At 33.5% G+C, this 14,336-nt stretch overlaps 1 protein-coding gene across 2 annotated transcripts in view; it reads right to left on the reverse strand.

Moving 5' to 3' along the window:
* Positions 1–198: 198 nt before the first annotated feature.
* The window catches only part of Hmt-1 (ABC transporter ATP-binding protein/permease Hmt-1), a 59,858-nt gene continuing 45,720 nt past the window's right edge, over positions 199–14,336 (reverse strand). For both annotated transcript variants that reach the window (XM_069812609.1, XM_069812610.1), the window contains exons 12-14: positions 13,568–13,682; positions 12,426–12,688; positions 199–11,398 (exon numbers count right to left, since the gene is read on the reverse strand). In XM_069812609.1, coding sequence (XP_069668710.1) covers positions 11,296–11,398; positions 12,426–12,688; positions 13,568–13,682 — 481 coding nt within the window. In that variant the 3' untranslated portion in view covers positions 199–11,295. The remainder of the gene's footprint in view (positions 11,399–12,425; positions 12,689–13,567; positions 13,683–14,336) is intronic.

The following is a 14,336-nucleotide window of genomic DNA, read 5'->3' on the forward strand; positions in this document are numbered from 1 at the left end:
TTCCGGCATATTCTGCCAGAAAAAACCGCTGATCATAATCATGATAGTGCTGGTGGTGATGATACATTTGTCCCTGTACCAGTAACAGAAAGATTATGTGAGAATATAATATTATAGGACGAAAGCTACTTTTAACACAATGGATTGTCGCCATATCATCAAAGGAAGGTTGAGATAATGCAAAAGAGAACAACAATATATTATATCAATATTTATTCACTTTACTACAGAGATCAATGAAATATTTACACAACCATCGTTGGGGCACAATGAGTATGTTGTTATGGCAATTTAACAGTTCTACGTAACATTTTAACATTTATCAAAATCAACTTTTAGTTTGTGACATCTTATATACCGGTATCACAAAAGTATTTATATTATTAAATATAATTTAATCGTCCTCATATAGAGAGAGACCTAGATACACAAACACACACCATGTAATCCACTTACTGCTGTGAACACTCATATTTAACATGAAAGTGAAGAAATGATGTTCATGCTGTCTGTAAATATATTGCCTAGTACTTGACTGAAACGCTAAATTCACCTAACATTCACAAAATGATTGTCCACCAGCTATTAGGTAGCGTATGAAAAATATGAATATAAGGTCATTAAAAAATCACTTCAAACTTCAAAGTGTTAAAAATTTTATAAAATTTGAGGCCCAGTTTCATCAACAAATAAAACGCACTAACACACTGTTTGTTAACATATGCTGAAATTTTAACAATTGTGTCAACATAATTTCGTGTATTTGGGTTCAACCAACATGTAAAATATCTGTCTTCACAACATTAAGTGTAGTACTCTGCATGTATGTACATAATCTGTATTTTCAACCACTGTACCCCAAACTACAGGCAATCATTGTCTAAATACCACGACATTTAAAAATTATGTTAGCTTAGACTTATTCATTCTCTCTCGTGTACAGTTCTACTCTAGTTAGAGAAGACCAGTTAAGTTTCAGTAATTTTTTACTCAGAAAATTTTTTTCATCAAGCAGTCTTCGATTATTAACCCTTTTAGTGTCAGCCATATTTATATGGGATGTGCTAGAAATGCCATGCACAATTTGCTACAGACATTTCTATAAAAAAAAACTGTACCAATAAAAATTCTGATCATAAAGTAATTATTTTTTTTCTTGTTGATGGATATATTCATAGAAACAATTTTGTACATACTTTGTATACTTTCACTTCACAGTCTTTTTTAATTGTTTCAAATGCTAATATTTTTCTAAATTTAAGAGTATTCATTTGCAAACATTATTAGAAATTTTTCTAGTGTTTAATCAAATAATTTGGCAATTTTACAAAAACATTACACTAAGAACTGTGCTGTTATGCTCAGACTGAGAATATGTACCGTAAATGTAAAACCTTTAAAAGAAATTATCAACTTAATTATAATTTAATAACAAATTATTGTTCGTAAACAAATGGGTGTGATTAATAAATGTGGGGATATAAAAACAGAAATAGTCTATTTCAATTTCATTTTTGTTTTGTTACCGATAAGCTGCTATAATTTAATGTGTAACACTTTTATTAAGCCGCCAATGCTTATCTACTATAATAGTCATTTACATGAATAAGATTTTTGCATGAACGTTTTCGATACCATTTTTTGTATCATCTTCAGATGCATTATAATTAAAATTAACAATTAACATTTGTAAATGATTGAAAACCTAGCCATTGGTGTGTGTGTTCTGTGAACTTCTTTTCGTGATTAAGTGTGTGATACATTTATGGATGTCGCTTGTACTTGTGTGTCTACTAGTAATTAGTGCTAATAGTAATACTAAGCTTACTTAATATCAATCAATTTCTAAAATGCAATATAAAACTTATAGTATAACACCAATATAAAAACTTTTATAAAAGAACACTTGTTTGGTCGTTTTTGTTATTCTGTCTTTGAGTTCTGTTGTGTCTTGCCTTTTAATGGGGTGATTATAACTGTTCTCTCTTTGTTTTTATATAAAACTTCATAATACTAAAATGCTGAATCATTGTGTAAGAAGCAATTTGTAGAGCACTTGGTTTTTTACGAAGTGAACTGGGGTAGCTTACGAATTATTAATTTCACTTTTGCACTGTGTGGTGTTGTTATTGTTGTATAAAACCTTATCTACTTTTTACTTGTCACGTAACCACATGTTAACATTACCATTTTGGAGTTCACTGTTGTCCACTATTTCCTATGCAAATGCGATAGTCTAGCAGGTTGAGTTACAATTTGGTTTGGTGTCGAACTCCGTATTCAAGCAAAGCCAGTGCTTCTAATTCAGCTGTTTTGCATGTTGTGTACTTGTCGGTTGCGTGGCTGAGCTGGACATCCATAAATGTATCACACACTTAATCACGAAAAGAAGTTCACAGAACATACACACAAATGGCTAGGTTTTCAATCATTTACAAATGTTAATTGTTAATTTTAATTATAATGCATCTGAAGATGATACAAAAAATGGTATCGAAAACGTTCATGTAAAAATCTTATTCATGTAAATGACTATTATAGTAGATAAGCATTGGCGGCTTAATGAAAGTGTTACACATTAAAGAAATAGTCTAATTCTAAAATACTTAACTATGATATTCATTTCCGAATGAATGTATTTCTCTGTAATTACATATTATTATTATTATTATTATTATTATTATTATTATTATTATTATTATTATTATTATTCATGACAATTCATACAACTCATTCGCGTCATATTGATGTATGAATCGTTTCGACTATCAATTGCATTGTTGTCTCGAGACTAGGCCTCATGGAATGAGGAAGCAGTTAATGAGAAGGGTCCATCTTATTAAATTTAAAGCAGTAAGGGTATAAAAGACAGAAATGAGAAGTAGTATAAAAATTTTTATTTCAAATTCCAACCATGCTCACAATAAGTCACAAACAGCATAAAAGTTTCACGCAATTATATGGATTCGATGAGTTTCTTGTCACTTTTCTCATTTTTCAGATATTAAACAAATCTGTGAACATAATGAAAGGTTTGAAATAATGTAAAGAAAAAAAAAGTTTAACTTCCTGGAATTTGATAATTTAACCTTCTTAAAATGTTGGCAACATGAGTGTCAAAGAATGGCGCTTACACCATATATTTGATGAATGGGTTACTTTTCTATATATCACTACCAATTTTGATAGCATAGCACTGACATATATACCAGGCATTCATTTCAAAACTTCCCCGTCTAAGTAACTATTTATTTCAATTTAATTTAATTTAAACAAAAACATGTCTATTCAGATATCGAGAGGGAAGTTTCAAACCAGAGCCAATTACATTATTTTAGGTTTCACCCCCTCACTCCACCCACACACTCCCTCTTCGAAATTTTACATGGTACCCCCTTATTTTGATGCTCAAATTTGAAAGACTATCCAATTGTTTATATATTTCATTTATCTGTTTCACATCTTTTACGTTGTCGCCTGGCAACCTGGACTGTTATTTTTGATTAAAGCTGAAGAGAATAAAACTAAAAACACTATTATTGTTTACAGATTATTTCAGGTAGTAACACAAACTAATATAGAGTTGCATATTATAATCCTATTCTTTAAAAATTTTAAATGGGATAAAGGATAATAAAGCCGAAATTTAGATTTACGTTATTTATGTATGGTTTTGATAGTATGGTACTCCTATGTTCCAGATCCTCATCATGATTATTACACCACAGACAACTATAGTCGTGATGCTGTTATTCCCGGCGTGACTCCTCCTCTTTGCTTACATCTTAGGAAGTGAAGGCTCTATAAAGTCTAGGTATACTTGGTGACTCAGGAGAAGACGAGAGCGGAGTGAGGAGAAAGGGTGGTGAACAGATAACGTTACGATAACACATGAAATACTTGTAACTACTAGTAGTACTAGTAGTACAAGTATTGCACTGTTGTCGTAACGTTATCTGTTACTACCTTTTTTCCTCACTCCGCGCTCGTCTTCTCCTGAGTCACCGACAGTAGGTAGTATCGTTCGCCATTTTTGTTCTTTCGTTGCCGAGCTACCAGAAGAGGGATCTACTTGCCACACTGTTAAACATTATCATGTCGTAGATCCTATGATAATAAATCAAACGCAATGTAATTCAGCAAATAATTGAGCGGCAAATAACATCCTCGTGTGCTTTCTGCGAACACCAACGAAAGAGCCAAAATGGCGCGCGATTATATATTAAGTATTTATTCAGCCTTAAAAAATGCTTTACATCTTCATCAGCGAATCACAAGACGCACATGTTTAAATGTAGCCGACCTGCAACGTGATTGGCTGCCGGAAATTAGAGCGACAGGTCTATAGGATTATCAGAAATGTGAAATTGGTGTAGGTACAATTGTGTGACAATGTGGCCTGTTCTGGCTCTTATTAAAAATGTTTGAATGTCTACACTCCAACTCTAGCTACTAGCAACAGGCATCTATAATGAACACTGATCAAAATACCCCTTATTTCTCATTAAAAACAAAAACTAAATAGACTACAGTGGAGTCTAGTGGACTTTATGTTGTCAGCAAACAGCTGGATACATTAAGTAGATTGGTTGATGGTATTGTTATGTAAAGGAGTTCCAAAATAGGCTGTATTACTGTCTAGCCAACAATGGAGCATATCTTTAAATTAGGAAATTACCCAAAATAAACTATGTTTTCTTCCTGCAACCAACTGACAATAACAACAATCCAGGTTGCCAAACAAAGATAGAAAACAAAGGATGTGAAACGAATGTGATGTATAAACAATTGAATACATTTATAAATTTAACCACCAAAATACATGACATTTGAAATTCCAAAGAGGGGAGTGTGGAGGTGAGGGAGTGAAACCTAAAATGCAGTTAACACTGGTTTTAAACTTACCCCTCATCTAGACTGAAGTGTTTTTTGTTTAAATTTAATTGAAATAAATAGTTATTTATACTGAGAAGTTTTGAAATGAAAGTCTGGTATAAGTCATACTTCAAGCTCCTTCCTTTCCTGTTACATAGTTCAGACTGATACTGTGGGGCTTCAGCAATGATTCCCTGTATTTTGCACAACCACAAGGGTACCAACGCCTTATCTAAATTGTATTTAATAAAAAATACCGTAAATATATTTTTATAAAAATAGTCATTGAGACGTCTGAGCTCGTATTCTCACATTCAGAATGTGTTGGGAGTGCATATCACAAGTCAAGACCACTATTCAGAGAATACTGTAATGGATGTCATCATAGATTCATCTCGAATCGTGGTGGTCTACCACTATGCATTCTACTCAATGACGCAGCATTTTACAGTTGCCATCTCCCATTAGTCAGCATGAATAAGCCATAAAAACTATAAAACAAGTCTTTCAATAAAATTAAATGAACACTCAACAAAATAATAACTATTAATTTAGTCAGTTCCATTCTGCTACAACGTTGGAAAGAAGGTAAGACCAGCCTACACTACAATACAGAACTGAGTTCAATATAATCAAGTAGTAAAGTTCATAATGGAATTCAGCAGTCATGACCAGAAGGAATACTTTGGTCCACAACTACAACAGTCATTAAAAAACTAAAATCTACTTATATACTGTACATATTATGGTGAAAGTGTGGAAGTTTCAAATTTATAAAATCATTTGCAAATATATAAATTACCAAGAACCATAATAATAATAATGTAATAAATACAATAAGTTATATACATTCACAGATGATTTTATAAAATTGTAATATTGGAAGTAAGCACTATTGAGAGTTTCATAAATTGTGCTTCTGCAGCGGTAGTAGCTGTTTATGCTGTTGGAGTTACTTGTATCTGTCCACTGTCCACCACTTAATGTTCGTTATACTAGATGACAGTCCTTTCGACTTTTCCACCTGCAAAATTTACTTAAGTCTCTTAAGTGAGATATTGTGAACTAACCGAGACAAGTGGTCTTTAGGCTAGGAGCTTACATAAAGGTTAACATGAGTCCCGAAAGGACGAGAGTTTCTTGTGTACCTTTTAATGATAATTCCTCCTTTCTCCTTTTCTCACTCACTCACTCACTCACTCACTCACTCACTCATTCATTCATTCATTCATTCACTTATTCATTCATTCATTCATTCATAAGATGACCTTGTTGCATGCAGTCCACTTTCCAACAGTCAAGTACGCTAAAAGTCATAACAAGGTGTATCACTACCTCATAAACTTTTGTCTGGTATTTCTGATATAGAAACATTTGTCTTTTCAAGGCCAAAGAGGGACTGATTACTAATTTTCTCTTCTAAACACCATGGTTTAAAGCATGAAACTTTACACTTTTACATACATTTTAAAGAAATTCAAAAGTGATGCTTTTAGTGACTGAAAATGTAAATGCTTGAAAAAATATTAGTTTAAAATTTACGTAATAATATAATGTGAAACTAGTTTATGTTATACTTTTTTTTATGAGTCAACATTTAGGAAGGATCGTTTCCTAATTTTGACGAATACAATAACTGTATAAAATAATAAACATGTTTCATATTATTTTTTTTTGTATGACAGCACTATAAAACAATTGAATCGGTCGGAGCTAAAAGGAATTAAGTCAAAATATGAAGTTTTGGGTTATGCAACAATTTGAACAACAGATGTCATGCGCATCGAATGGTGGAAGAAGGAACTAAGACTTTTAAATATTCTTTTGTCTTCTATAACATAAAAATATAATATTTGTGTTATCAGTGGAATATTTTTTGCTTCTCCTGAAAAGTTTTCAAAAGCGACTTAATTCCTTTTAGCTCCGTCTGATTCAATTAATAAGGAAATAACATACTGTATCAAATTTGTAATGATATCATGGTCTATGTAGAAAAAGGTTGCTATGACAACAATGATGTATTAAATATATTGCACGGACATTTGTTTAATAATATTAATTTTATCCATGACCTTAACAAAAAACATGCATTTACTAAATACTTTTGCATTTGTAAAGTAAGCTTTTATTCAACATTACTTTATTCCACTAGTGAAATAAAGACTTTACCTCACAATTCATTAGTAAATTTTCCTAGTACCCGGGCACACACGTATACTTTTCCATTCAACTATTACTCAAGAAGTTACTAGATGTCACTACCTCTACTTCTTTATTACCATTTCTTAAATCTCTATACACTCAATCTCTTTCTCCTTTCTCTATCTACTAATACTGCTACATCGTAATATGTGCTTTGCATCCATATCTAATATGTATTTTTTTTTTTTAATTTTGTAATAATTTACCTTTTTGGGATGTGAGGAGACTTGAACCTGCGAAGTTGGGTTTATATAGGATTTAATAACAACACGCCTTAGTCAACTGAGCTAAACAGACACGATGATTAATTACGTTTTAATATTCCTCTTAAGTTTACAGAAGTAAAATGTGAAATTATTTTAATCACATTAGTCCCGTGAATGCTTCTATGTAATTCCTGAAACTTCAAAAAGATGAAAATACACGTTTAAAAATGAAAAAAATATATTAAAATTGTATAATTAATTATAATTTGTTATTTATCCAATGCCTCAGATACCATTCTTCACTAATCACGGCCTCCTATATCATGACTTACCTAGTACACATATCGATTCTAAAATCCATGCCATGATATCTGATTGTATGAGGACTTATTTTCAACATATTTTCTTTTATAAAACAGAATTTTTTGTTATGGTCATGGATAAAATTACTTATGATACTTGTGAGCGTGATCTTTATTGCACTCGTATAATTTAAGTACGAGGCGATGCCGCGTGCTTAAATCTTTCCACTCGTGCAATAAAGATATACTTATCTCACAAGTACCATAAATAACTATTATGGCACAAGTTATGCTGTCATAATAGACGTCATGACGTTTCAGTTGGCATGGCAATATTTTATGGCACTAGAACAATATTGTGCACAATTCTGATGAATGATAAAGGCTTTATAATGGTACAATTTTTATATACATTTCAAAATAATGTATTAATCATTGCTATACATAAAATTCATTATTTTATATCAATTCAATGACACAATGTCTGTCTTACTAATTAACCAATTTAGCAATTTTCTTTTAGAGTCAAAAAGGCAAGCATATCTTTGCAGGTGAATGTTTTTAGGCTAATGACTCTAGAAATCTTAATCAATGATGACAGTCTGTGTCTGTATTTGTGTTCTCAAGTTACAATTTGTTTTATACTTCTTAGAGTTCATGTCTACATTATTAATTATAACGAAAGATAAAAAATTATGATATTACATAAACATGCACGAGAAATTGCATATTATAATTTATACCAACACTGCAAAACTAAATTTTGCAATGTCAGGTGCAACATATATTTTGTCTGCTATCAATGTTGAATATACACGAATGTACAGCCTCTGCTTGTAGAACAGGGCTTTTGGAGGTACGACATATTACAAGAGAAACTTCTGAAATCATTTTCGAACCTCTGAGAAGCACCATAATTGGCAAAAAGAAACCTTAAATGTTGATAACCTTGAGTTGTATTCCAACACTTCAACATAGCAAATACTGTATACTAACTAACTCCGTTCATCTGAACAGATATATCTTCCGGCTCTATCAATCGATTTTACATATATATCTGGGCTCCAATTGTGTCTTTAAAATGAAAAGAAAATAAATACAACTCTAAAAACCAACAGCTGCCATATTATTTCAATTGCAAAATTCCTCACTCTGCAACTATTTGCTATAACTCCTCCATACGAACACACGGGTGTCTTGTCTTTACAGACAAAATCATCACTGATCTTGTTTTCCTCAAAGAAATTCACATGTATTTTCTCCGTTCAAATGAATAATTCAATTCCTGCATACAGAGGTTAATTAAAATGTGGAAAACTTTCCGAGAATGGACAGAGAACCTAAAAACAAGCAGAGAAGTTCACGTAAATATATACAGTAGAACCTCAATTTTCCGTCATCTTATTAACCGATTGGTGGATTATCCGACTGTCTTTCTCTCTTGGTTTTTTTTTTTTGGTGCAGAAAAAATATGAAGTACTGTACATTATAGCCTATAGTACGGATTTTTTCTACACAGTATTTTTATAAACCTTTACCCTTATACAGTATGGTCTACTCGTTGAGGGGCCGTACTGTCTAACCTTCTATACAAAATGTCTTCCACAGGTGTCAAAAGAAAACTTGTTGCGCTAAGAAAAAAAGTGCAAGTAATTGAGTGGCTTGGAGAAAAAGAGAAACTGTGATTCATCTCGCATCAGAATACGAAATAGGATTTACAACTGTGCACAGTTTAATGAAAAACAAATATAAAGTGTAATAAATATGTAAATCTACAACATAAGACCTGTACTATTCCCAGTTTTCTATAGAGAGTTGTCATAAGGAGTTTTGTCGTTGAAAACCAGACTTAAATTAGTGAACTTCTGATCTACCATCTAGCATGATAAAACAGAAGACCACGGAGGAAATTACGAAATTGTATATATTATGCACTTAATTTATGAAAGCCTATATGGTACGGATTATCCGATTTTTTCAATTAACCGTTCACTCCACCCCCTTCATTACCACGGATAATAGAGGTTCGACTGTAGTTAATTTTGCTTGTTTCTTAATTATAGATACTTTTTATTTCATATGGATTAGTTCTTACATTAATGAGTCATGTTTATTAAATCAGCAGGCAATGCAAAAAAAAAACAGTTTCTTAATAGATGTTAAACCAACAAGACCTTCTAGGGATTAAATGAATATCTTGTTGAAACAGGCTCTTTTCAAAAAAAGAGTTTCAGACTGTGGAAGACCAATGAGCACCAGAACATCTGATGCAGCACTTGAGAAGCTTGTATTAGACTCATGATGGCCATTTTGAGCACTATCTGTAGAATTATGCATGAACTTTGTAAACAAAGATGTAAGGATAAAACATGATAAAAGTTTAAAACTTAAAAAGTGTAAAACTTCACAGTAAAAAAAAAAGTGTGTGTGTCCAATGCCTACCCTCACTTAAATGATTCGGATTTCGCATATTGCGGATAGATGGCAGGACTGTGACACTTTTTCAAGTTGCACACCACTTTGACAGGCTACGCTATGCATGATGCTTGTCTGTGGAGAGTTATGTTGTGTACTAGGGTGAGTATGTGTGAGTGTAGTGTAGGAAATGAGTGAGAATGATGATGATGATAAGTAAGGGAGAAGGGGAAACCCAGTGCTAGCCCGTAACTTACTCCTATCCAATAGCACCAAAGGGCCTCTAGACTTGTCGTACCAGTCCAACGGACGAACCACTATCAACAGTGACACATGTCTTCTCTTCATATGCACTGCAGAGAGATTTGAGATTTAAGCCAAACATATTGGTGTACAATCTAGTGATTAGAAAAGGTAATATAGCTAAAATACACATCATAATGTAACAAAATGTTCAATATTAAATGCTTAGTGGAATTCACAGGAAAACTCTATAAGCTGTAACATTTACAAATATGATAAGAACTGTTTCATTTTTAGTGAATGAACATTATTAAGCTGGGCATATGCAGAATTTTGAAGGCCATCAAAAATTGCATTAGTTATAGTGTAATTATTTTAACACCATGATATTTTAAAGTTTTGAAGTTTTAAATTACTATCATATTTGATACTGTATATTAAAAGTGTTATAAAGTGAAATAATATCAAGATAAGTGTAAGAATAAATCTGAATGAAAGGGGGGAGAGCAACGGTGAATAGTTCAATAGTTGAGTTGTTTGGACTTCATCTATTGCAAATTTTCAAAATTGTAACACAACGTTTCAAAGAGTGGATCTCTCTTCATCATCAGGTGAAAACCTACTGTGGGGATCGTTACAAACAGCTAGCTTGTCTGACTGACCGAATAAAGTTTAATAAGAAAACATGTATGAAGTAAAAGTATCTGTATTTAAAAAAAATAAAAAAAGTAAAATTGACTATACAGAGTACACTTACACGAACTTCTTTGCTTGTGTTTAGATTCTCTCTCCATTCCCCGAAAGTTTCCCACATTTTAATTAACACCCGTACAAAAAAAAAAAAAGCATACAAAAGGAAGAGTAAATTCTCCGTAATGCTTGGAAACACAAGAGTGTAATTTTATGGATTTATAAAAAACTGAATGAAACTACCCAAACAAAGTTGCATTTGTCTTCAGTTCTTCTGTCCAGGGGCGAAGTCATTGCACTTTCACCATAATATAAGCATTCTACGTCTAATCAGAAACAATAAATTGCTATGATCTTCTAAGTCATGCTTCTCTTTCCTTTTGTTCCTCTGGCATATCGCCCGCCCGTTGCTGCTGCTCCCACATCGCAGCATACACCTGGCCCATTGCAATCAAATCATCATGCCTGAAACACAGACATGTCACATTTTAGATTACACCCAGTGGCGGCTTCTCAAGGGGGTTGCAGGTTTGTACACCCCCCAGTAATGTTCCTAATCTCACGGCTTTGTTACTATTAAAAATATAATTCTATTTTACAATTTTCATTCATGACTATCTGCAGCTGGCGTCTTGTTTTGTACATCTGCAGGAGCCTTCGAGCCTCTTGGTTTGCAAAGACGGTGAAAACCTAGGGAAGGTAGTTTATAGAGATGTTCGGCTAGTGCGGGGACAGGGGGGGGTTAGAGGCGTGGTCTACTGTTTTCCTCATTGAGAACGGTTTGTCGCACTCCCTGACATGGACACCAACGTCAGTGCAGAAGGAACTAAATTCACTGGGAAAGTATCTGTTTCAACTAGACATTTGTCCGAAGTAATAAGCATGAAAAATGTATTCATTCAGCTTGTGCAATGAACAGACGCATATTCGCCTATCACTTTCTCAATCTACATGCACACAAATGGCACAATACATAAAGGAGCTTGTATTTTGCTTTAAAGTTCTAAGAGTTGTCGTTCTGACAATAAGTGCTGCTATCTCCCGACAGCCTACGAAAGCTGCATTTGACTTTTATGAACGAAAATGTTGCACTTGGTACTTGGTAGCATTCTGATAACGATTCTGTGCTCAAATGTTTTTCATGAGGGTATATCGCAATATCGAGAGCTCCACCCACGACCTCTTCCACTTTTGGACTTTCTATATAAATAGGTATGCTTGTATTTAGTCATTTTACTTATTAATTGCATATAAATTAGCTTTATATGTATACGCCCTCAGGTATGCACGGTTTTAAACTTTAAAGTAAAGTATGTTTAACTCCTCTTCGATATCCATTATGCACCACCATATTTTCAAACCACCAGCCGCCACTGATTACACCCAATGAAAAGACAATAGCTACTAGCAACAGAATTATTCCTGGGGTTGTCTGGATTGATTTCCAGTTCATGGGGTGCACAAAGAAGAAGAAGAAGAAGGCCTGTCATACCTGCCACGCTCCACAATTTCACCATCCCTCAGCACGAGGATCTCATCGGCATGTATGATGGTAGACAGTCGATGGGCGACGATGATGGTGGTTCTGTTGGCACACACGGTGTGCAGAGCTGCCTGGATGTTCCTTTCAGTCTGTGTATCGAGGGCACTCGTTGCCTCGTCCAACAGCACTACTGCAGGGGATTTGAGCAGGGTGCGAGCTATTGCCACTCGCTGCTTCTCCCCTCCACTCAACTTCAGTCCTCTCTCCCCCACCTACGAACAACACAGACATTAGTTTATATCAGCTTGAGGGCTTATTATGCTGACTACATTGTATCACTGTTATTATTTAGATCAGTAGTCAGCACTCGCTGAATGGGTAATGAGTAAGGAGTGTATCAGAATATGCTCTGTCATGAGAAAGGAGAGGAAGAAAGCCATGGATGCATACTAGTGCAATTCTTATCCACAGGTAAGAGACGCTAGCCTGAGGGTGCACTGTGCTGATGACCAATGATTTAGATTTTCCTTTCAAGATGATACTTATTTAATAGAGTGCATTTGCATCAACTGATTTAAATATGTGTCCTGTAACAGTAGTGAAAGTGATGGTGAAGGTAATGAGATTTTTCATGTACTGTATTTACAGGAAGAATAAATGCTTCTATTTTTTTTTTTTTAAGTGGACGTGTCATCAAAGCCTTTGCATGACACTGAATTACAGGTTAGAACAAGCTACTTACAGAAGCAAAATATTATCCACGAGACATAAATTATCAACTATGCCAACTATATTGCTTGCTTGTTCACTGTAGCAGAAAAAAAAAACCACCGACATTAAATTGTTTTGAAATAAATGAATGAATTATGTCACTTGTAACTATCAGCTAATAACAAATAATGCACTTCCTAAAAATATATACACAACTCATATATTACTATAGGCACAGAAAAATGCAACTCTAAACTTCATAGGAACTTTTACTTGTAACTTGTAAATAATTACTTATGTTCTGTAGAATAGGCACTAGTAATGATGAACTATGCCCATTCAAATATTCTATATTGAACACCGGGACTGTTTCTCAAATGCAGTCACAGCCATACATTCTATATGGTTTCAGAAGAACTTACAATAGAATAAAATCATACTTTGCTCTCATATGCATCAGGAAACGTTAATATCCTGTCATGGATGTCAGCATGTTTAGCAGCAGCAACAATGTCAGCATCTGGTGCGGATATTCTTCCATACTGGATATTATACCTGAAACATTCACGAATATTACTGACACAATGTGTTCAAGCAGGCCTATATTTTATTTTAAAGTTCAGAATACACTGCAGATCTTGGCATACTGCTCCAAAACTTGTATTTTATACACATATATTTTCTATTTTGTAAACTATACGATTAATTTATCGTATGTTGTGATGTATATATCAATTTTCTCTATTGGATTTATATTTTTGTTTATTTCTATGATTTTCTTGAATTCTTTAGAATTTTATTCTATTATAAATGGTGTAATTTACTTTATGCTCGACCATGCCGAAATGTAGTAATTATACACCTGGTAGCAGTCCTTTAATGCATGTCATTAAAGTACACCTACTCATTAAAGTTCAGGTGTTCAGCCAATCACAAGTCAGCTTTGTACAGTTATATCGATTATTCTCGGATATGCAATCGAAGGACAATTAACGAAAAGTCATGGAGGCTGGAAATTCAATACTGTCGCAGAAGGTTATGTTCTGTTCTATTAGCGTTAATTGTAAATAATATTCAAATAAATTCAATCTGTCATCTCGTTTTTCAATTCTAAATCAATTTCCAGGTTATATCAGAGTAATCTTCATCTTATTCTCTGCCAAGGTCAATGACATTCGGCCTCGGAAAAAATCAATACTTTTGCGTCTG

The sequence above is a fragment of the Periplaneta americana genome, chromosome 16 (genome assembly GCF_040183065.1).
Source record: "Periplaneta americana isolate PAMFEO1 chromosome 16, P.americana_PAMFEO1_priV1, whole genome shotgun sequence".
Taxonomy (NCBI): domain Eukaryota; kingdom Metazoa; phylum Arthropoda; class Insecta; order Blattodea; family Blattidae; genus Periplaneta; species Periplaneta americana.